The sequence below is a fragment of the Mus musculus genome, chromosome 4 (genome assembly GCF_000001635.26).
Source record: "Mus musculus strain C57BL/6J chromosome 4, GRCm38.p6 C57BL/6J".
Classification (NCBI taxonomy): Eukaryota; Metazoa; Chordata; class Mammalia; order Rodentia; family Muridae; genus Mus; species Mus musculus.
This window is the reverse complement of record NC_000070.6, coordinates 127041565-127065776: the sequence shown is the minus strand read 5'-3', so window position 1 is coordinate 127065776 and position 24212 is coordinate 127041565. Positions and strand designations below refer to the sequence as shown.

The window sequence follows — 24212 nt, the reverse complement described above, 5'->3', positions numbered from 1 at the left end:
GCATAGATGTCATTTGGGCTTTTAGCCACCTCTGGTCCTTGTTGGGGGTCTTGGGGGAGCCCCTGGCTATACAAATGGTGAAAATGTCACCTAGACTGTTGTCATCTCTGGTCCTGCTTAAGGGAGTTTGGTATGGCCTGGCCCTTCAGATAGTACAGACCAACAGGAAAACAGGTTAAATAGCTTTTCTTATAAAAAGACAATCCTACATGTTTAACATTCTTGGCTTCCCTTGAGCTATCTGTGAACATAAGGACCTTTGTACTCCTAACAGATATAACCTGTGTAAGTAGAAAGCTGATTCCAGAAGCCTTAGGTCACTAAATGAAAATCCCATTGCTCGGAGTGAGCTACCTCCCGATGAATTGTTGGCCAGAGAGCTTCCTGAGGTCCCCCAAGCCATACAGGTAACTGCCACTGCTAGTAGTTGCCTGCCAAGACAGAACAGTAAGACCATGTTACTTAAGAGGCTACAGAAGTACAATAAATGTGGTACATTTACTCAATGGAATACTACTCGGCTATTAAAAAAATGAATTTATGAAATTCCTAGGCAAATGGATGGACCTGGAGGGCATCATCCTGAGTGAAGTAACCCAATCACAAAGGAACTCGCACAATATGTACTCACTGATAAGTGGATATTAGCCCAGAAACTTAGGATACCCAAGATATAAGATACAACTTGCCAAACGCATGAAATTCAAGAAGAACGAAGACCAAAGTGTGGACACTTTACCCTTTCTTAGAAATGGGAACAAAACACCCATGGAAGGAGTTACAGAGACAAAATTTGGAGCTGTGACAAAAGGATGGACCATCTAGTGATTGCCATATGCAGGGATCCATCCCATAATCAGCTTCCAAATGCTGACACCATTGCATACACTAGCAAGATTTTGCTGAAAGGACCCAGATATAGCTCTCTCTTGTGAGACTAGGCCGGGGCCTAGCAAACACAGAAATGTATGATCACAGTCAGCTAATGGATGGATCACAGGGCTCCCAATGGAGGAGCTAGAGAAAGTACCCAAGGAGCTAAAGGGAACTGCAACCCTATAGGTGGAACAACAATATGAACTAACCAGTACCCGGGAGCTCTTGTCTTTAGCTGCATATGTATCAAAAGATGGCCTAGTGGGCCATCACTGCAAAGAGAGGCCCATTGGACTTGCAAACTTTATATGCCCCAGTACAGGGGAACACCAGGGCCAAAAAGGGGGAGTGGGTGGGTAGGGGATTGGGGGGGTGGGTATGGGGGACCTTTGGGATAGCAATGAAAATGTAAACGAGGAAAATACCTAATTAAAAAAAAAAAAAAGAACAGCTTGTTGGCTTCCATATTTAGACAATTATGAATAAAGTTCCTATAAACATAAAAAAAAAAGAAACAAACAAAAAATCAAGTTGGAACTGGACTGGGAGCTTCCTCCTTACTAGTTTGGCCTCCAGGGTTGGAAAGTTCTATGCAGTTTTCAAAGAGTTTCTAACAACAGCCTTCTAAGATGTAAATCCAATGTAAAACAATATCTACTGTGGAAAGCCTTAGGGGGTACCGCTTGGGAGGAGTCTGACATTGGCTAAGGACAAAGAAGTGAGCTTCAGGCAGGAATTTGACTTTAGGGCTGAAAGAAAGATGAAATTTCAAGACCTGTAAGTCATATAAAGTACTCAGAAATTGCTGGTTGTTTGTGAGCCTAGAGGCTGCCTGGGGCTGAGAAAAAAAGAAAATCAAACCTGGGTATGCCCCGTAGTTAAAACATTCCTGGGAACAGCTTGACCATAAGATAAGGAGGAATGTGAGGACATAACAGGGCTATCTGAACTGAGTCAACAACTCACAGAACTCTGACACCCTGCACATACATGTAATTTTTCTGCTGATGTTTGAATAAGCCAATAGTGTGTCGCTATGCTGAATTCCACACCCCTAAGCCCCTTACCCCATAAAAACCCCTAGCTTCTGAGCCTTGTGGCTGACATCCGTTATCTCCTGTGTGGGATGCATGTCGGTCCGGAGCTCTGTAATTAAACGACCTCATGTAATTACATCAAGATGGTCCTTCGTGATTTTTTGGGTGCACGCCGAATCAGGAATTGAGTGTGGGTTTCCCCACTAGGTTCTATCAGGGCAAGATAAGACAAGAAACTAACTTTAGGCTGTGATAGGGAAGTAGGATAAGGCAGGAATTGTAAACTTAGGGTGGAACTAGTCCTCAGACAAGATTTTTGGGCTTGGAGGAGGAAGTGGGCTCAAGTATTTCGGTCATTAAGATAAGCCCTTTTTCAGAGGGAGGCAGAGGCAGGAGGATTTCTGAGTTCGAGGCCAGCCTGATCTACAGAGTGAGTTCCAGGACAGCCAGGGCTCTCTCTCTCTCTATATATATATATCTTACAGCTGTTTTGTTCCTTATTGAATCGCTTGCCCAAAATACTTGCATGTAATTAAAGTGGTATAAAAAGTGGGTTGGAAAATAAAAATTTGCCTACAGTCTCAGAATTGACTGGGGTCACGCTACAATGTTGTCTAACTGTCTTTTTTCCTTTTAATCCTCACTCCCCCGATGGAGAACCTGTTGACTGACTGAGTGGGCTTGGCCAATCCACCAGCCAGGGAAGATGAGTCCACCATGATAGCAAGTCTGTTATGGGGTTAACTATGTTTCTGATTGGATTTGATCTCTACTCTGCAGAAAAGAACTTACATCAGGTCCTGAAAATACCCTAAAAGCCTGGGACTGGGGAGCTCATAAACCCTACTGAGAAAGCTACTTGTCTTGGGAAATGGAAAAGATGCTGTCATGTGACAAAACTTTTCCTGGGGAAACAAAACACACACATCTTCTCACCCCAGAAAGGGAACCCATGACAGACCAAAGTACCGATGCCACCAAAGTTTAACATGGTGAACCAATGACTTTGATTTGGATTATTTACAGGACTCTCCAGCATTTAAAAAACAAAACAAGCCGGCGAGTGGTGGTGCCCATCTTTAATCCCAGCATTAGGGAGGCAGAGGCAGGCGGATTTCTGAGTTCAAGGCCAGCCTGGTCTACAGAGTGAGTTCCAGGACAGCCAGGGCTACACAGAGAAATCCTGACTCGAAAAACAAAAAAGAGAGAGAGAGAGAGAAGGGGGGAGGGGGAGAGAGGAGAGTGCGTAGAGCAAGTGAAGGCTATGGTGGTACATACCTTTAATTCCTACATACCTTTAATTCCAAGCTCTCAGAAGGCAGAAACAGGCAAATCTCTCTGAGCTCTAGGCCTGTCTACACAGTGAGATTCTGTCTCAAAGGAAGGAAGGGAGGGAGGGAGGAAGGAAGGAAGGAAGGAAGGAAGGAAGGAAGGAAGGAAGGAAGAGGTGAGAGCCAGTCTTGGAGGGCAGAGAATCTCTGAATTTGAGGCCAGCCTGGTCTATAGAGTGAGTTCCAGGACAACCAGGGATACACAGAGAAACAGTGTCTCAAAAAAAAAAAAAGAAAAGAAAAGAAAGGAAGGAAGGAAGGAAAGAGAGAGAGAGAGAGAGAGAGAGAGAGAGAGAGAGAGAAAGAAAGAAAGAAAGAAAGAAAGAAAGAAAGAAAGAAAGAAAGAAAGAAAGAGAGAGAAAAGATAGATGGAAGTTATGGTCAAAGACAAGATGAATAGATCATTAAACTTTATATTTTTCTTTACTATTAAGACTTAGAAGCCGGGCGTGGTGGCACACGCCTTTAATCCTAGCACTCCGGAGGCAGAGGCAGGTGGATTTCTGAGTTCGAGGCCAGCCTGGTCTACAAAGTGAGTTCCAAGACAGTCAAGGCTATAGAGAAACCCTATCTCGAAAAACCAAAAAAAAAAAACAAAAAAACTTAGAAATAATCAAAATGATCTGCTCCCTCCTTAATTCTTTAGCTATACCCATCTGTCCCTACTTTTTCATTCCTCTTTTTCTGAGACTATTTACAACCATGTTTTTAAAGTTGTAACTCAACATCTGAGTCACTAATGTTGCATTAGCCCTTAATTTTATTTATGTATGCATGTATGTATTTATTGTGTTTATGTGCACATTGCGGAGGTCAAGGAGCAATTTGCAGGTATCTGTTCTCTTCTTCCACTAAATGGATTCCAGTGACAGAACCCTGCTAGTCAGACTTTGCGGTAAACTCCTTAATAGGCTCTGTCATCTCGTTGCTCTGTCTCAATCCCCCAGCTTTTGTTGTTCCGTTTGTAAAATAAGGTTGGTTTTGAATTTTTAACCACACACCTTCATCTTACAGGCCTGTGCCCCCTCACTCCTGCCTTTAAGGACCCAAATATGCCCATGTGATGACATATTCCCTTAATACCAGAACTAGGGAGGCAGAGTCAGGAGAACCTCTCTAAGTTCAAGACCAGCTTGGTCTGCATAGTGAGTTCCGGGACAGTCAGGGGTACATAAGTGAGACCCTGTCTTAAAACAAAAAAAAACAAAAAACAAAACAAAACAAAAAACGAAAAACGGGCAGCTAAGGTGACATTAAGGATAGCCTAAAACTAAACCCCCCTGACCCGCCCCGTCAACCTCTCCTGCTTAGTCCATCCCCCGCCTCCGCGCCCCAGGCGGACCGCGGTGCGCATGCTCAGCCGCAAAGGCCTCCGGGAGAGGGGCGGAGCCGGCGGGGTTGTTTGCACGGCAAAATGCGAGTGGGCGCTTCCCGCCGCTGAGTTGGAGACAGATCAGCCATCCTCGTGGAGCCGCTCAGGCCCGCTTTTCCAGAGAGAGGCGGCATTTCTCCCGTCCTGAGGAGGGTGACGCGACAGGTAGGAAGACCACAGTGTCAGGAGAGTCGTGCCCCCGGCCTCCAGGCTTCTTAGCGTCCTGGCCTCTGTGCGGTGACTGAGCTTGGTGCGTTTGGTCTCTTGCGGCTTCTTTCTGTAACTGCCTTCCGTTACACCTGTGGCTCTCTTTCCATTAAGCAGTGTATTTTTCAGACATAAACAGATTGGGTGTGTTGGCCCTTGCCTTTAATCCCATCACACGAGTGGCAGGGGGTTCTCTGAGTTCGAAGCCAGGCTGTTCTATAAAGTCTGTTCTAGGCCAATCAGTGCTACTTAATGAGACCTGGATTCAAAAAACAAAAACATCGGGCTGGAGAGAGATAGAAGCAAATAGTTTTATCTGTAGAGTTCTGTGAGTGAAATTTGCAGGTTAGCGCTGGCGGTGGCTGCCCATTTTTCTAATCCTGGCAGGGAGGCAGAGGCCATTGGATCTCTTAGTCTACAGTGCTAGTTAGAGGACCTTGAACATTGTTACTTGTTACATTGTTACTTCCAAATATTTCCAAGGAACTTTTCTTTTTTTAAGATTTATTATATGTAAGTACACTGTAGCTGTCCTTAGATACTCCATAAGAGGGCATCAGATTTCGTTATGGATGGTTGTGAGCCACCATGTGGTTGCTGGGATTTGAACTCAGGACCTTTGGAAGAGCAGTCGGCGCTCTTAACCACTGAGCCATCTCGCCAGCCCCCCAAGTAACATATTTGGACTGTGGTTCATTGCTGGTAACTCATACCAATAGTAAGAGATTACTGTACATTTGTTTGTTTGTTTGTTTGTTTGTTTGTTTTGGCTCTGGGGATGGTTGAAACTGGCTATCATGTTGCTCACAGTTACCTTGAACTCCTGATCTTTCTTCCTCTGACTTCCAAGCTCTCCTATTTTGGGATTTTTTTTTTTTTTTTTTTGAAATGTAAGGAGACTCTGTGAAGAAGAAAAGGGCAAGTGAGATGGCTCAGAGGGTAAAGATTCTTGCCCCCAAATCCGATAACCTGTTTGATCGCCAGGCCCTACATGGTATGAGGAGAGAATGAACTACCATAGGTTGTCTTGATATGTGTGTTTCTACCACCCCGAAACAAATAAATAAATGCAACTTAAAATTCCTATGTTGAGAACCCGGAAAAATGGCTTGGTGAGTAAAGGTGTTTGCAGTCAAGCCTGCCAGCCTGAGATTAATGGCCAAGACTGACTTCTCCACACATGCCATGCATCATGAGTACAGTCCCTTACAAGCATGCACACTTCCAGTGGTAATTAATGTAACTGTTAGAACTTTTACTTAATTATATGTGTATGCGTCTATGTGAATTTCAGCACACCACATGTATTCAAGAGCTGGAGGAGGCCAGAAGCTGGGGTTAAATCTCTTGAAACTGGAGTTACAGGTGCTGGGAACTGAACCCAGGTCCTCTGTAAGAGCAACAAAGTGCCCTTAACCAATGAATCACCCTTCTAATCCTAAATGTAAGTCTTAAAATGTTTCTTTTTTAATTGGGAAATCCTGGGTAAACGGGAAGGAAGCACACACAGCACACCATAGCCTGGTGTTCGCTCACACAACACTCCATAGCTTGGTGCTCAGGGCAGTTATGTGGAGGGTCCAGCAGGCTCTCCCTTAATCTGCCATTTTCTGTTGAGTTGGCCAGTTGCCTTGAGTATACTTTGTACATTATGTTCAGTTCTCTATTTTAAAAGAGCATTGTCAAATCCAACAACCCAAAATTCAGGAGAAAAGAAACTCCACATTTTCATACAATGGTAATAGTATGAATCATAACTTGTTTTTGATCAGTCAAATAGCCAAGTTAGTCTGTTTTCTAAAATTGCCTTTGAATATTATGCTATTGTGAGTTCGGTTTCATATCCAGAAGTAGCCTCTAAAATGAAAGGTGTATACTTGTTTTATGTACATGGAAATTCTGTTTTCTTCCTATTTCTCAAGCTCCACAGTTGACGGTCTTCTCTCCTCTCACCTGACTTGAATAAAATGCTTCCTGCAGTTCCAGGCACAGCTGTTCGACTCTCCTGTGCCAAATGTAAAAGAGTTTTTCAGGAGGGACAGACAGCTTTTCAGAGGAAAGGGTCTGCTGAGCTTTTCTGCTCAAGACTATGCATTGATGGGTACCCGTCACCTGCTGTGTCTCCAGCTCCTCTCAAAAGGATGTGCTTAAATTGCTCAAGGTATGGAAGTCTAAGCAAGGCCTTTTATTTTGCTGCATAGATCTTTGGTCAGAGTCTTGGTTATCATTTTATATGCTTTGGTCTCCTCTGAAGATGGAAACCATAGGTAAATGAAAGAACTTGCTCCTGCTTTCAGTTCCTTTAAGATCACTCAGAAGTAGTTTTGATTGTTGAAGGGTTTACACAGATTACATGGAAGGGTGGAGAAGCATTGAGACCCTCTTTGTTAGAGTTTTGTTAAATAAATGTGAGACTTGAGAGCATCGAATAGGATGGTTTCTATGCTCAGAACGTGGATAACGTGTGGGTTTTGGTTTGGGGTTGGTTTGTTTGGTTTTGGTTTTTTTGAGTCAGGGACTGACTCAAGATGGTTTTCTCATGTTTACTCCCAGTTCCCTTGGAGGGATTTTTTGTTTTGAGTTAGGGTCTCAAATGTATGTATGTAGCGAGGAGTTCACTGTGGAGAGCAGGTTGGAGTTGAACTCAGAGGTACTCCTGTCTCTGCCTTCCAAGTGCTGAGACTACAGGAGTGTTCACCACACTGGACTACCTACACTTACTAATAGGCTCGCAGACCTTTGCTTCGATCCTTATTTGGCTGGCACTTCCAATGCTGTCTTTTGTTTCAGGTTCTATTTTCTTGATCTCTACCTAACTTTATCTCTTCTTTTGTTTTCTTTTTTGGTTGGTTGGTTGGTTGGTTTTTTGTTTTTTGTTTTTGTTTTTTTTTTTTTCGAGACAGGGTTTTTCTGTGTAGCCCTGGCTGTCCTGAACTCACTTTGTAGACCAGGCTGGCCTCGGACTCAGAAATCCACCTACCTCTACCTCTGCCTCTCGGGTACTAGGATTAAAGGCGTGCACCACCACGCCCTGCTTCTTTTTTTTTTTTTTTTAAGTTTCTTTATATTATTTTATGTATGAGTGTTTTCTCTACTTGTATGTGTGTGTACTACATACATACGCTGTGCCTGCAGAGGGCCTTTGATCCCTTGAAACTGCCATTACAGGTAGTTGTGAGCCACTGTGTGCGTTGCTGGAAATTAAACACAGGTCCTCTGCAAGAGCAGTTGTGAGCACTGTCCCACCTTTCTGGCCCTCTCTCTTGTTTTCTCCAATTCTACAGTACTATACTATGTCCAGCTTTCCTTTTGGCTATAAGTTATAGGGCATTCTCTTCAGTCTACTTTCTCTTTCTGCAGAGTCCTAAACCTGGAAGGGACATTAGAGATCACCCAGTGCAGACCTTTTCTTTTGCTTTTGAAAAAACTGAGGCCCTGAGGAATTAAGGCACTGTGTTGCTATGGTTAGCATATACGCACTACATTTCTTCAGCCCCAGCTTTGCTACATGTCACAGGCGTTGAAAAGACTCATGCAAGAAAGAATTTGCTGTGTAAGTTGTTCTCATATGGAGTAACAATCAGGTATGATGAGCAGAAATAGACAACCTTGGCTTCCTCTGGAATAAATATATATATATATATATATATTGGTTCAAAGGTGATAGTCATCTTAAACTGGGAGAGGCCACCATTTATTCAGAATAACAACATGTTTCTATTGGCACTTTTTAGATCTATTTTATTTTGCATGTATGGGTATTTTGCCTGCATGTTTATATGTGTACCACATGCCTGCCTGGGGAAGTTGGAATAAGACGTTCTATTTTCTGGAGCTGGAGTTATGGATGGTTGTAAACCTCCATGTGGATGCTAGGAACTGGGCCCAGGTCCTCTGGAAGAGTAGCAGTGCTTTGAACCTCTGAGCCATCTCTGCAGCCCCTTCATTGAGACTTTTAAAAAGTTTCACATTCACAACATCTTTTGGTTTTCTCAGACAGGGTTTCTCTGTGTAGTTCTGGCTGTCCTGGGCTTTGCTCTACAGATCAGGCTGGCCTCAAACTCACAGAGATCCTCCTGCCTCTGCCTCTTGAGTGCTGGGATTAAACACATGCACCACTGCCTGGCTGAAGTCCCAAAATTTTAAGTAATTTTTAAGGCTTCTTTTTTTAGCAATGATTTAATATCTTTTTTTTTTCCTGGTACTGGTATTTTATTTCTTTGTGTACATTAGGCCATGAATTTGTATGGAATGGGCTCCAACAGCTCAGGCTCTTTTCCATTAGTCCTCACAAAGTGTGCTTCTCTGGGTGGCGCAGGCTGGCGCTTCAGCTGCACCCAGGTGCCCTTCTCTTTGGCTTCCTTTTTCTTCTGGTCGTTCTCCATCACCCGCTTCAGGAAGCTGTCCCTGCTCTTTGAGTGCTTGATGTGCTCAATCCGCACATTGATCCTCTTGGCCAGAATTTTGCCCTAAACCTGCTTGTTGACAGTGATGCCCACGGCATGCTGGGTGACATTGTAGACTCTTCGGTTTTGCCGTGGTAGCACTTATGGGGCATTCCTATTGATGTCTACAATATCACCCTTCTTGTAGATTCGCATGTATGTGGCCAAAGGAACAATGCCATGTTTCCTAAAAGGCCTAGAGAACATAATACCGGGTGCCTCTCCTCTTTCCCTTTGTGTTCGTCATTTTGGCGAATTACTGGAAGATGGCTGCGGCGGCCGCTGATTTAATATCTTTAACTAATACTTACTGTTTTTGTTTAATGAAGCAAAATGAAGGATAACTTTGAAGATGACATTTAAAATATTAGAAAGGGGAGACTTTTTATTGAAAACTATTAAGATATGTTTAAGAAACATTTCCACACTTTAGTATTGGAATTAAAAAGAAATTCCGAAGACAAATCATTCCGGTCCAAAATAGGCCGGTCCAGTAATGTTTAATTATTTTCAGGCAGCCGGGAGTGATGGCACAGGCCTTTAATCCCAGCACTTGGGAGGCAGAGGCAGGAGGATTTCTGAGTTCGAGGCTAGCCTGATTTACAGAGTGAGTTCCAGGACAGCCAGGGCTATACAGAAAAACCCTGTCTCGAAAAACCAAAAAAAAAAAAGAGAGAGAGAGAGAGAGAATGGAAGCTGTGGAACTTTCCATTGGGTCTTAACACCTTTACTAATTTTTTTTTTTTTTTTGGTTTTTCAAGACAGGGTTTCTCTTATACACTTATCTACCACAGAAAAATTTAAAAATCCATGACAGAGTTAGAACTAGAACGCATTTTAAAAATCAGCCACCAGTCTCATCAGAAAAGCTGTCAAGTGTTAAGAATTGATCAAGCTAGAGATGGCAGATACAGGTTTCCTAAAATTTCTCATTTTTCTTTAATGATTTATTTTTATGTACATTGGTGTTTTGCCTGCATCTTCGTCTGTGCGAAGGCGTGTGAGGGTGTCAGGTTGTGGCGGTTGAACCCAGGCCCTCTGGAAGAGCAGTCAGTGCTCTCAACAGCTGAGCCTTCTCTCCAGCCCCTTCTCACTCTTCCTTAAAAGTTTAGCAGTAAATACTGTGAGTTGTTTCCCTTGAAATGGCAGCCTTTATTTTCCTGAAAATAGCCCCTTCTAAACAATAGTTTAGCATATAGTCTCATAGAAATATAATTCATAAAAAAGATGGCTAAGGTATAACTCAGATTTTCTGTGTAGTCTGTCTAGAGACAGTGGTCCACCACTGATAAACATTTCAGTGCTTTATGCCCTGTCCCCTTTAATCCCTGTGCTGGTTAGTTTTTCTCAGCTTGACACGAAAGGTTCATCAGAAGGAAAGAACCTTGATTGAGAAAATGCCTCCATCATTGTCCTGTAGACAAGGACGTTTTCTTGATCCATGATTGATGTGGGAGGGCCCGCCTCACTGTGAGTGGTACCGCCCTTGGTCTGTGTTACCAAACTATGGTCAGCCAGCCAGGAAGCAGATTCCTCTGTGGTCTCAGTTCCTGCCCTTCCTTCAGTGGTAGATTATGACCTGGGAGTTGTGAGAGAACATAAACCCTTTCCTGGTCACGGTTAGTGGACCCGACCCACAGCAGTAGAAGCAAACTAGGACAGTCACGCAAATATTCAAGTTTATTTATTCTTTTACCTGCTTTTAGTCTGTGTATTAAGGGCATGCATTGCCCTTGGAGTCCAGAAGAGGGCACTGGATCCCCTGGAACAAGAATTACAGACAGTTGTGAGCTGCCATGTGGGTGCTAGAAATTGTCAAGGTTCAAATTAAAATAACTTGAAAATGTTGTTTTATTGACAGCATCCTTAATTTCTGGAACTAAATTGTTTTGTTTTGCAGTAAAAACATGGCAGAAGGATCCCAAGAGCTCACTGCCCAACCAGCATAGCCCATACAGTGATTCTTGCTCCCAATTCAGTGAGAAACTGGGTCAGGACAATACAGAGAGCAAGAGGGAAAAATGCCCAACGCCTTGCTCTGGGCCCCTCATGTGTACACACAGAAACTCATAAGTTACTTTATATATTTATTGTTCTATTAACAAGCATTTATTGTTTGTTTTTAGAGACATTTTAAGTCTAAAGGATATGAAGAGTGTCCAGTTGGAGGATAGTAGTTGTGACAAAAACTTTTGTAGCCAATCTTGTCTTACATCATATGAAGAAAAAAGAAAACCAGGTGTTACCATATATACTGATAGCAGTTTGCCCAAGTGCAGCATGTGTCAGAAGACATCTACTGTAAGTTTCCATTTTTTTTTAACATTTAGAAGAATTCTTGTCATTCTGCTTAAATGTCATTTGTTGCTATTGTTCTAGTCTTGGCAGAAATTCCTACCTTTCACATTTTCGTTCTGCTGACAAGTTTCCTTGTGAACTGGTGAAAGCTGTGATTTATAATCTGTCCCACATACTTCAGGGGGAAGAGTGTCCTTACTTGAGTAGTGCAAAGATTACTAATTCATAGAAGCAGGTGAGCAAAAAGAGCTGCTGTCCCGCCAGCTGGTCGGTGAGCGTGCTTGGTGTTATTGGGGAAATCTTTGGCTGATGGCTAATGAACATGAAGAAGGCCTTTGGGTGTCCCCAAGAACAGAGAAGCTAGCCTTGCTTTGTGGACTAAATGAGACAAGCACAGTTACTGGTTTGATCCCTTTTTATGAATTAGAACGATTATTTAGCTTTATCACTACATGATCTTTAGTAATGTGGTGATGCATAATCTTAGTATTTGAGAGACACAGGCAAGCAGATCTCTGAGCTTGAGGCCAGTCTGGTCTGCAGAATGAGTTCCAGGACAGCCAGAACTACAGAGAAACCATATCTTTTTATTATTATTATTATTATTATTAGATATTTTCTTCATTTACATTTCAAATGCTATCCCGAAAGTCCCCTATACTCCCCCCCCCAAGAAACCATATCTTGAAAAAACAATAACATATAACTCATACTGAATACTTCAGAATATCAAGAAATCAAAATCTGCAGCAACTCCTCTGGTATAACCATGGTCGAGTGTGCCCTGATCCGTTTCCTGACTGCCTGGTGCTGTCAGTGTCTTGAGCTGCCTGCAGAGTATGCCTGTGAGAGCTGGACGGAGAGCTCAGTGGGAGAGCTATTGCTTAGCATAGGTGTCCAGCCCAAGCACATGCAAAAGCAAGGATCCTTCTGTCTGGAAGGGTGAATGGCAGGATGAGGAGCCAGGTGTGATGGCCATGCCTCTAATTGTCAAGTAGATCTCCGTGAACTCATCCTGGTCTGTGTAACCCAAGTTCCAGACCCGCCAGAATTCCTTGTCTCAAAAAAAGCCATATTAATAAAAGACTAAAGTGAAAATTATCCTGTGCTTTCCCCCTGCCCCTGAAATTTCAAGACAGGGTTTCTCTGTGTAGCCTTGGCTAGACCTGGCTCTGTAGACCTGGCTAGCCTGAAATTCAAGAAATCTGCCTGCCTCTGCCTCCCTAGGGCTTGGATTAAAAGTATGTACCGCCATGCCTTCTTTGTTCTTTCTTTATTTTTAAAGATTATTTAGGAGCTAGAAAGGTGGCTCAGCACTTAAGATCCAGAGGACCCAGTTAAATTCCCTTACCCATGTGACGCTCATAATTACCTATAACCCGTAGTCCAGGGATCTGGTGCCCTGATCTAGACACTGCAGGAGCTACATGCACATGGTGCATACATTCACTCAGGCAAAACACTCATACTCGTAAGAAAATTGACAACCTAAGTACAGTCCTCAGGAGCCACATGGTGGAAGGGAAGGGTGAGCTGACTCTGAAGTTGTCTTCTGACCTTCACTTGCATGGAATGAAATCCACACACACATACAAATGAGGAGTTATTTGTTCCCATTTATGTGCATGGGGTGTGTTTACACATCTGTTTAGGTGCCCATGGATGGAAAAGAGGATGTCATATTCTTGGGACAGGAATCAGGGAACTGTATGTAACTCAGCACGGGTGCTCTTAACTCCTGAGCCATCTTCCCAGCCCATTTCCTGGCTGTCCTATCAACATTCTCATCTCCACAGAAAAGAAACGCTGTGTAGTTTTGTTCGTACTGTGTACCAAAAAGCGGTTCTGCTCCACCGTTGCTTTCAGTGATGTAGAAAGATTCGATGGTAAAACTCCTCAGTCTACAGCCTCTCTTTGTCCCGTGCTTACTGAATTTGCTGCCTTCCGCCTCCTGTTTGTATGCTGCTTTCTCACAATAGGATTGTTATTGTTTTCTGGGTGGGGGGTTAATTTTTTAAGACAAGGTCTCTGTAGCCTTAGCTGTCTTGGAGCTCACTATGTTAGGCTGACTTCTGAACTCACAGAACTCTACCTGCCTCTGCCTCCTGAGCTGGAATTAAAGGCGTGATCCACCACACCCAGCTGTGCTTGAGATTCTTTACCGGGATGTTAGCCTAGGACAACAGGTCTCAACCTGTGAGTCTCCACCCCTTTGGAGGTCGCCTATCAGATATTTACATTATGATTGATAACAATAGCAAAATTCCAGTTATGAAGTAGCAATGAAATAATTTTACGGTTGGGAGCTACCATAACATGAGAAACTGTATTGAGTCACAGCATTAGGAAGGTTGAGAACCTCTGGCCTGGAGGGACAGGTATGGCCCCAGGATCGTATGGTAGATACTAAGTACCCTTTTCTTTCTCGTTAGCCCTGGTGCAAGGGCTCATGTCCAAGGAAAAAACTGTAATTCAATTTGTGTTCTTACTCAGTAGGCTTTCGTTGCCTGGGATAATAAACTTCTTTGGTGGCCTCTCTTTTCCTTGAATATACATTATTGCTATTACTGTAGCTATTAAATGGTAGAATAGTTTTCAGATAAGCTTATCAAATTGCCTCATTTGGTTTTTGTAGCCTAGACTCTTCTAGTTTTTTAAGGAAGTGTAAAGAATTGTTATTGTTTATACTATTTCAGCTAAAAGCAGTTACAGTAGCATGCTTAGTGTTTTTAGTATTGTGTGCGTTGTATCAGAAATACGAGTATTACTTTTAATCTTTAAACAGAAACCGCCCAGAATACTTAGATCTTCCCCGTGCAAATCACTGCAGCTGTCAGATGAGATGATTGCGATTACTAACGACTTGGGGAACGTAGAGGTTTACTGCTCTGCTTGTTCTTCTTCATACAACAGTGCTGTGATGGAGTCTCCTTCAGGTAATGCCTAACGGCCTCAGGCTTACTGTGTACTGCAAGAGAGCTACACTTCATGAAAGTAACTTAATTTTCCCAGTGAGTGCTGGAGAGATATCTTAGCAATTAAGAATGCTTGCTGTTTAATCATGAGGACCCAAGTTCAGATCCTAGCACCCATGTAAAAAACATTCACCTCACAAATGAAATAATCTTTATTCAAAAAGAAAAAAAAATCCAAACAGACTGGTAATGTTGTCAGTTGTCAGCCCAGACTGTCTGAGGCCCTGGGCTCGATGCCCACCAGGTGTTATGGTGGGCAAGCATTCTCCCACTGAGTTCTATAACCCTCAGCACAAAACCACTTACTATTAGACAGTGTTTTCTGCTTGGTTATAACAAACTAATTTTGTTTATTTTTGTCAGTTAATGTATCCATGGTGCACAGTTCTTCAAAAGAGAATCTCTGTCCAAAGAAATATCCAGTTATAAGCAATATAATGTCGTTAGTAAATAATCATGTTGACCTGGTCGTGAACACTGATCTCTTACAAGGTAAACAGACGTTTGACATAAACAGTGTTTTGTCATATTGTTGAATCTGTCTGTCTGTTTGCTGATATGAAATAAGCTTCATGAGCTTATGGTGCTATTAAAGTGTAAAATCTCAAATATGTGCTTTCATTTGTCTCGACAGGTACACTTTCTTCTCTACCGACAGATGTCATCATGAGCGTAAGTTTTATCCTGATTTTTAAAATTAATTAATTTATTTATATGCGTACACCATAGCTGACATCAGACACCCTAGAAGAGGGCATTAGATCCCATTACAGATGGTTGTGAGCCACCATGTGGTTGCTGGGAATTGAACTCAGGACCTCTGGAAGAGCAGTCAGTGCTCTTAACCACTGAGCCATCTCTCTGATTGACCTTTTGTGGGTTTTTGTTGTTGTTGTTGTTTGTTTGTTTGTTTGTTTGTTGGGTTTTTGTTTTGTTTTGTTTTGTTTTCGAGACGGGGTTTCTCTGTGTAGCCCTGGCTGTCCTGGAACTCACTTTGTAGACCAGGCTGGCCTTGAACTCACAGAAATCCACCTGCCTCTGCCTCTAGAGTGCTAGGACTAAAGGTGCATGCCACCACGCCCAGCTTCCTTTTGAGTGAATAGTTCTAATCATCTGAGTAATAAAAATATTTCTCTGCTGTTATATACCTAGAGCTCCTTTAAACACTGAATGCTGAATTTAGATGGCAAATAATTATGTTAGTGCTGCTTATAGAGAATCCTATACTATAACTTGTTCATTTTACTGTGTTATTGCAATGGATATGTTTTGATATTTTTATTATTTGAAAACTGCTTAAACAAGTATTATTTTACCATTTGTCCTAAGAACTCAGCCAGTGAGTCCAGCAGTGGTGTTGGTAATAGTGCGGACCAGCCAGGCCTCCTCCCACCTTGCTCGGTGCTCTGTGAGGACACAGCTGCTCCCGGTGAGGGAGTAGAGAACAACAGTGAGAAATCCATGGAAGGAAATGATAGGCTGTGTCTCTCAAAGTCCACATTAACAGAACAGAACATTAAGACAGAGCCTCCGGGAGAGCCCTGGAGCCCAGCTCTCCAGCATCTGCATCCCAGCCCTGCAGACAATATCGCATTCTGCTATTCTTGCTACTTGTTCTTCCAGAAAAAATTTAGCTGTCGGAGAGAAGCTTTTGCAACCCAAGGAACTGCTGACTGGGAGAAAATGCTGGGAAATTTCAGAAAGCATGAAGAAAGTGACGTGCACTTAAAGTCACTGCAATTTTGGAGGCAATACCAGTTTCTCGATGCTATTCCGTGTGACAATTCATCTGTTTATTCAAAACAGATTGAAGGAAATAAAAAGTACCTAAGGCTCATCATTGAGAACATTTTATTTCTTGGAAAACAGTGCTTGCTGTTAAAAGGAAATGACCAGTCTGTTTCACCCATGAATAAAGGCAGTTTTTTGGAATTGCTAGAACTTAGAGCAAGAGATAGAGGAGAGGTATTTCAGCTCATGAGTTCCCACGTGGACTTCTATAGCAGCACGCTTGTCCAGGAGGAGATTATTGAAATGATAAAGGATGAAATGTTGCAAGACATCGTGAGTGAGATCAACGCCTCCTCAGCCTTTTCAATAATCTGCGAGGAGATAGCTGGTAGTGCCGCTGAGAGACAGCTTTCCGTGTGTGTGAGGTACCCACAAAAGACGCCAAGTGCTGTCTTGGTTAAGGAAAGGTTCCTGGGGTTTGTGACTGCCGAGGAGGTGACTGGGGTCCACGTGCATGGGCGGATCAAAGCTTACCTGCAGCAGGTTGGAGTTGATTTTAATAAAATATGTGGCCAAGCCTATGATAGTGCCACAAATTTTACGGTAAAATTGAATGAAGTTGTAGCAGAATTCAAGAAGGAAGAGCCAAGAGCTCTCTATGTGCATTGTCACGCCCATTTTTTGGAGTTAGCGGTGATTAGCTTCTGTAAGGAGGTGAAGGAGCTCCGCGAGGCACTACACACTCTCTGCTCTTTGTTCAACACAGTTCATGTGTCTGAAGAAATGTTGGCAAGTTTGCAAACCATGTGTAAGCTAAGTCTAAATAAAACTTGTAAGAAACACACGTCACAGTCGTGTTGGCCAGCCCACGACCATTTGCTGCTGGCCGTGACGGACTGCCTTCCGGAGGTCGTTGAGGTGCTGGCGTCAGTGTCACGCCGGTGCGCAGGCACAGCTGTGGCTGCCGAGCTGGAGGACCTGTTGGCCATGGTTACCAAGTTTGAATTTATATTTTGTTTGAAATTTCTTTATCGAGTACTCAGTATCACAGGGATTCTTTCTAGAGAGTTTCAAAGTGAAACTGTTGACATCTTTTCTTTGTTTTCAAAAATAGAAGCAATTTTGGAATGTTTATCTTCTGAAAGGAATGATACATACTTTAAAAATATCTGGGATGGAGCAGATGAAATATGTAAAAAGATAACCAGTAAGGGTTTTGATGTTGAGAAACCCTCTTTTCAAAAAAGAAGAAAAGTTCAAAGAACAGTAGATCCTGGCAACTCAGAGCATATGTTTTTTCCTACTTCAGCAGATGAACAATATAAATTTAATATTTACTACCAAGGTCTGGACACGGTATTAAAACATTTAAAGTTATATTTTTCAGAGTTTGACTATTGTAAAATGAAACAAATTTCAGAGCTGTTACTTAAGTGGAATGAGCCATTAAATGAAGCAACAGCCAAGCACATCCAGGAATTCTATAAGCTTGATGCAGACATCATTCCCGAGCTCCGATTTTACCGGCAGTATGCAGGTTTCAACTTCATCGCAGAGGATGGGTCCTTAAGCTTCATTGACCTAGGCTCTTTGTTTATTCAGCATGCTCTCCACAATAATATTCCTTGTATCACGAAGCTGTTGCATATTGCTTTATCTTGGCCAATTACTTCAGCAAATAATGAGAAGTCATTTTCCACGCTGTCTCATCTTAAAACATACTTACTTCGTACCATGGGACAAGAGAAACTTAGTAGCCTGGCTCTGATAGCTGTTGAGCAGGAACTGGTAAATAAACTGATGGAACCTGAAAGACTGGGGGGAATTGTCGAAAAGTTCATTAGTCAAATGAAAGATACGTGAGACAAACTTGCAACTTTGAGCTTAATTAAAAGAATTCTGTGGTTTTATTAGAATCCTAATGAAGTTTTGTTTGTTGGAGGTTCTTTGAGACAGATAGGGATCTTGCTCTGTAGCCTAGGCTAGTCTTGAATTTGTAAGCTCTTGAGACTGATTGACCCTCTTACCTGACTCTTCTCCTTTAAAGTATTCCAGTTGACGTATTGTGTCGTAGGCACATCTACATTTAATACATTTACTGAGCAACTACTATATGCCAGATAGTATGATATGTGCTGGAGGTATAGCAGAGAATTAGGAGCCTAGAGTCAATTGAACATAGTTTTTTCTAATATAGAAATCTAGTAAGCCTGGCACAGCGGCACACTTTCCTCCAGGACTGTGACTCATTGGTAACATACTTAACGTCCCTAGAATGCATAAGGCCCAGATTCAATTCCCAGTGCCAAGGAAGTCCTGTAATACCATCATAGCTGCTAGTGACCGTGTGCATTGTTAAATAAAATTTTAACTAAAAACCATTGCTGGGAAGAGAATAGTTCTACAGAAGCAAAAAATTAGAGGCCTAACTAACTCTGCTACCAGCAGAGAGATGCAGAGTGGCTGTGAGGTTAAGGTTTGAAATACAGAGTAGGTGGACCAGGTAGTGGTTTTTCTCTTAACAACTGCATCAGCTCATTCCGAGAGGAAAAAGATAAAGGAAGTAGGGAGTTTAGCAAGGCTGATTGAGCTTTGGTTCTCAGCTACCTGCCTTGTTGAAAGAATAAAGACAGGGGTTAAGCAGGTGGCACCTGACCATTCAGAAGCAAGGAAGTCATTTCAGGTTCTCAGCCCCCAACTAAGGCGGCTCAGAGCGTCAGCTGAATTCTGGGCTCCCAGTAGTCACTTAGTTGTGCTGTCCTTATTCTCCAGAAGAAGCCAAAAGCCAGAGCAGAGGGAGTCCAGCCCTCATGCCTTTATAGAGGGGACCTGGTGCAGGTGGCATTCCCTCTGGGCTGCACACAGAGTAGCGCCTCCAAGACTAGAATCAATTCCACGGGAGCCACAAGCCCCTAGACTTGCTCCATGGTCTGTCTCCATTTCCCTTAGATCTCATCTGCTGAACTGCACTTGTGCCAGCAAGTCCTTCTCCAGCCTCTGTGTCCTCAGGGTGGACATGATGTGGACAAAACGTATTGGTTCTTCAGTTGTCTGGTTAGTCCCATCTTCATTGACTGGGCCTTTATTACACCACAGCCTAGTTTGTGCCAAACTTCACTTGGATTCCCTATGGCCTCTGCCAGAAGTGTCTTGCTCTGTTGCTAACCACCCAACCCTCACTCTCGGGCATAATGCACCCTAGGTTCACAGACCTGCATGGATTTGGAAAAGGTAAAAGTCCTAGCTATCCTTAGCTGTGCAGTGAAACTGAGTCCAGCAGGAGTGGTGAGCAGTCAGGGACAAGGCTGTCTTCAGGTGTGGGGATCCTGGGACTCCAACATGCAGGAAGGGGCTCTACCACTTGGGACTCTAGGATCGGTACCTGCCATGGTGGGGAAGTTAGGGATAGGCTAGCAGAGCTAGGCCATTGTGTACATTTCTTACACTAGAGGAAACAGTCCTCAGCATGCGTCTAGATAGAATTATACCTTTAGTCCCAGTACTTGGGAAGCAAGGGCAGATGGATCTCTGTAATTCTGAGACCAGCCTGATGTACAGAGCTAGTTCCAGGACGGCCAAGGCTACACAAATCATGTCTCCACCAAAACAGAAAACAGAAGTCTTTTCTAGGATAACATGTAGGGCTTGAGGTCTTGTGCCTCTTCTACTTCAGGTAGCCTCCAGGCATAGTTTTACACTCCCGCCAGCATGTCTGCCTTTGTTCTACATTGTCCCACAGTTGTTACTGTCACTCCCTCTAGTCTGAACTCTAGCTGCTTGTTGGAAATAGTTGACCTTGTTTATTCCTTTTTTTTTTTTAACTGTTTGATTTTTGTTAAGTTCTTTAAGCCATGACCTTTTCTCTGAAATCAGCTTCCTCTTCCACAGTGTTAGGGTTTTATTTCCTCTGATGAGACACTGTGACCCAAGGAACTCTTAGAAAGGCAAACACTGGGGCTGGCTTACAGTTTCGGAAGTTTGGTCTGTTATCATCATGGTGGAAAGCATAGCAGCATGCAGGCAGACTTGGTCCTGGAGGAGCCAAGAGTTGTATATTCTTGATCTGAAAGCAGCCAAGAAGTGACTGTCTTCAGTAGGCAGGTAGGAGACTCTGATGTCATCTTGGGCAGAGCCTGGGCATGCTGGGATTAAAGGTGTGCACCACCACACCCAGCATAGTTTTTAGTTTTGATTAATTTCCATCTTGTCCGACAATCAAGATTGATGGATTTTGCCCCTAAGCCCCCAAATTTGGTAGATGTCTCACACCCCTTCTGGAAATTAGAACAGCTATCTTTGTCAAGTACCTATTATGTAACTTAGTACTTTGCAAGTTACATTAGTGCTCTCAATAGCCTAAGAAGTAGGTTATTGGGTGCTCAAGAGATTGTGTAGTCGTTAAGTAGTTAAGGCTACTCTTCCAGAGAACCCTTGGTTCAAGTCCTAGCACCTACATGGCAGCTCACAATGGCCTACAACTCCAGTTCCTGAGGATCCAGTACCCTTACATTCACACACATGAAGGCAAAACACCAAATAAAAATAAATCATTAAATTTACTCCTTTAAATGGTTACAAAGCACCCAACTAGTAAAGATCAAAGTAAGATATAAAACAGGTGGTCCACGGATGGTATGATAAGCCCAGCACTTGGAGGCAGAGCAAGGTGGATCTCTGTGAGTAGGAGGCTGTGCTGATCTACAGGGTTCGTGCCCAGATAGCCAGAACCACATAGACCCTGTCTGTAAATACATCAATATATTCTTCTTGTGCCATGTGTAAGTCAGAAGGGTCTTGTCTTCACCATCATGTTGAATGAAAGCATCCTTTCTATTTTGCTGCTTCTGATTTGTGAGGGACTTACAAGCTTATCTTTTTTGATGTTGGTGGTTTGGTTTTTCAAGACGGGGCTTCTCTGTGTAGCCCTGGCTGGCCTTGAACTCAAAGATCTGCTTGGGAGATCTTGGGAGGTGGAGAAACATAAAACAGGCTCCCAGTCAGTCACAAGGATCAGACTGAATGTCCCTGCACTCACCTTGGTGCCTGTGTTGCTACGCTGTGCTGTTTCTCAACTCGGCGTTTTCTGGTGGATTGGTTTATTGGGATGTAAGTTGTTCCTAAACTGAGGGACATCTATCCAAACTCAGGAAAGTGTGAGTGTGTGTGTATTAACCACATGCTCAATCAAAGAAACTACTTTTTAGGCCCTTTTGGGCAGGAAGGGGTCTATGTAGACTTTTGCTGGCCTTAAACTCACAGAGATCCACCTGTCTCTGCCTCTGGGGTGCTGGGATTAAAGATGTGTCCCACCAGTCCTAGCCTTTTAAATGATTTGTATGTTGGAGGGTGGCGGTAATGTAGTTCTCTTACAGAATCAAACTCAGGTCGTTGTGAATAGTAGCAAAGTTAAAATAGTAGCATATACACCTTTATATCTCACAGTCTCTTTTTAAGATTTGTTTATTTTGTGTATATGATTATGCTTAGCTTATCTTCAGACACACTAGAAGAGGCCATCGGATCCTATTACAGATGGTTGTGAGCCACCATGTGATTGCTGGGAATTGAACTCAGGACCTCTGGAAGAGCAGCCACTAATCTTAACCACTGAGCCATCTCTCCAGCTCAGTAGTAAAATTCTTTATCAACTGAGCCATCTTTAAGGTGCCTGCATTTCTATTTTTTTAAATTAGATATTTTCTTTATTTCCATTCAAATGTTATCGCCCTTCCTGATTTCCCCTGCGAAAACCCCCTATACCATCATCACCCCTCCCCCAGCTCACCAACCTACTCACTTCCGCTTCTTGAATTTCTACTTTTTATTCATAAAATTAAAATAGTGCAAAAACGTAGCTGGGGGCAGAGCTCACTTGCTTAGCATGCACACAGCTCTGGATCAGGCCTCAGAACTGCAAAATTAAAGACAGGGAAAAAGAAAAGAAAAAAGGGACTGGAGAGATGGCTCAGTGGTTAAGAGCACTGACTGTTCTTCCAGAGGTCTCCTGAGTTCAATTCCCAGCAACCACATGGTGGCTCACAACCATCTGCAATGCAATCTGATGCCCTCTTTTGGGGTGTGTGTGTGTGTGTGTGTGTGTGTGTGTGTGTGTGTGTGTGTGTGTGAAAACAGCTACAGTGTACTCATAAATAAAAAAAAAAAGGAAAGCATTTACTGAGTGTATAACTTTTATATTTATTGAGCACATTCTAAGATCTACTTTTATTACAACCTACATGTTGCCCTCTCCCTTCACTAGGTATTAAAGTATTAAGTTAAAGTATTAGCAAAATAAGTCTTGAGATGAAAGTCAGTTTTTTGGTTAAAAGAATACAGCTGTACTCAAAGCTGGCAAACCGTCAGGTAGATGTCAGTGTCTCACCCTTGGGATTCTGAGTAGGTCACTTTGGGGCAAAGATCATGAAACCAGTTCCTAAAGTTCCACTGCTGATTTTGGCACAGTCAGCTTTGGGAATCAACTGTGTTACTGAATGATTTTCAAAGCATTTATATCCTCTTAACAAGAGATAAAACATATTCTGTGAAGACATATTGAGTACTGCACTCTGCACAGTAAAGACTAAATAGATTTCATGGGTGTGATCGTCTCCTTCTGGAAACATGGATTAGATTAGAGGTTTTGGTATGAGGGATTGGTGCCACAATCAGTAAATATGCTATTGCATAGCTGTTTGAGAGTCAGTCCACAGAGGCTACCTACCGCTCCCTGCAAGGCCTTAATTTACCCTCGACTGACTCTTTCCTTATCAACCCATAGAAACCAAGAACACCTACACCAGGCAGTGGTGGCACACGCCTGTAATCCCAGCTCAAGGAAGCAGAGGCAGACAGATCTTTGAGTTTGAGGCCAGCCTGGTCTACAGAGTGAGCTCCAGGACAGCCAGGGCTACACAGAGAAACCCTTTATTTTGTATATATGGGTATTTTATCTCTATGTATGTCTGGTGCTGGAGGAGGTATTTATTTATTTTTGTTTTTCGAGACGGGGTTTCTCTGTATAGCCCTGGCTGTCCTGGAACTCTAGAATATATAAGCACCCTGGTTGTTTTTAATACATTTAATAAATATATTTATTTGACCTGGAAAGATGGTTCTGCTACTAAAGGCTAGGCTCACCCTTTTACTTATTTTTATCTTATGTGTGTGTCATGAATGTCTCTGCAAAATGTTTATTCAGTGCCCACAGTGGCCAGAATTGGGAATCAGATCCCTGGGACCTGAGTTAAGGATTGTTAACTGCCATGGAGGCACTGAAACTCTAAACTAGGTCCTGAGGAAGAACAGCTAATACTTTTACCCACTGAGTCTTCTCTTCAGACTCCCTTGGTTGTTTTTTTAAAGAGTTATTGTATTTATGTATCTGTGTGGCTGTGTAAAGAAAGATCTGGGCAAGGTAGCTCACACATTTTATTCCAGACTTGGAAAGCAGAGGCAGGCAGATCTATTGAGTTGGAGGCCAACCTGGCTTTAATAGTTTCAGGTAAGCCAGTGAGACCCTAAACAAGCAAACAAACAAGTAAATAAAAAATTCCATCTTTTAAACAATAAAAATACCAAAATGTTCTTTGACCCTCCTTAAATCTGGTTGGGACAAGATTTGTAAATCTTATTTGTAGTAATAGCTGTTGACTGCAAAGATCACTGGAAACTTCTACAAATTTGAGGACACCTTGGTTACATAGTGAGATCTAGGGCTACAAAGAGAAACCGGTCTTAAAAAAACAAAAATTAAGAAAGGACACTACCCTAAGTTCAATTCAGGTTCTCCACAATAAAAATTTTCACATTTAAAGTATTTTTAATTACTTTGTGTACACTAATGTTCTGTCTGCATTTGTGTCTGCTATAGTGAATCACATGCCCTGGAACTGGAATTACAGACATTGTGAGCTGCCATGTGGTTCTGTAAATTGAACCTG

General features: G+C 42.7%; 2 protein-coding genes across 6 annotated transcripts in view; one reads left to right on the top strand and one right to left on the bottom strand.

Moving 5' to 3' along the window:
- Positions 1 to 4600: 4600 nt before the first annotated feature.
- On the top strand, positions 4601 to 18683 carry Zmym1 (zinc finger, MYM domain containing 1). 4 transcript variants are annotated; one of them, NM_001356311.1, is made up of 9 exons: positions 4623 to 4781; positions 6118 to 6267; positions 6746 to 6984; positions 8184 to 8376; positions 11395 to 11569; positions 14352 to 14502; positions 14905 to 15033; positions 15176 to 15213; positions 15871 to 18683. In NM_001356311.1, exons 5-9 carry the CDS (start codon positions 11417 to 11419, stop codon positions 18133 to 18135), a joined length of 2736 nt encoding a protein of 911 aa, NP_001343240.1. In that variant the 5' UTR covers positions 4623 to 4781; positions 6118 to 6267; positions 6746 to 6984; positions 8184 to 8376; positions 11395 to 11416; the 3' UTR covers positions 18136 to 18683. The 4 variants fall into 4 exon arrangements, with proteins under 4 accessions (XP_030109595.1, NP_001343240.1, NP_080946.3 ...); NM_026670.5 differs by lacking the exon at positions 8184 to 8376; XM_030253735.1 differs by lacking the exons at positions 8184 to 8376; positions 11395 to 11569 and having other exon boundaries at positions 4601 to 4781; positions 15871 to 18194.
- The window catches only part of Sfpq (splicing factor proline/glutamine rich (polypyrimidine tract binding protein associated)), a 30386-nt gene continuing 20849 nt past the window's right edge, over positions 14676 to 24212 (bottom strand). Inside the window, exon 12 of one of the 2 annotated variants that reach the window (XR_001784201.2) lies at positions 14676 to 18087. The gene's annotated coding sequence lies outside the window, so the exon portion shown is untranslated. The remainder of the gene's footprint in view (positions 18088 to 24212) is intronic. The other variant, XR_001784200.2, reaches the window with a different exon arrangement.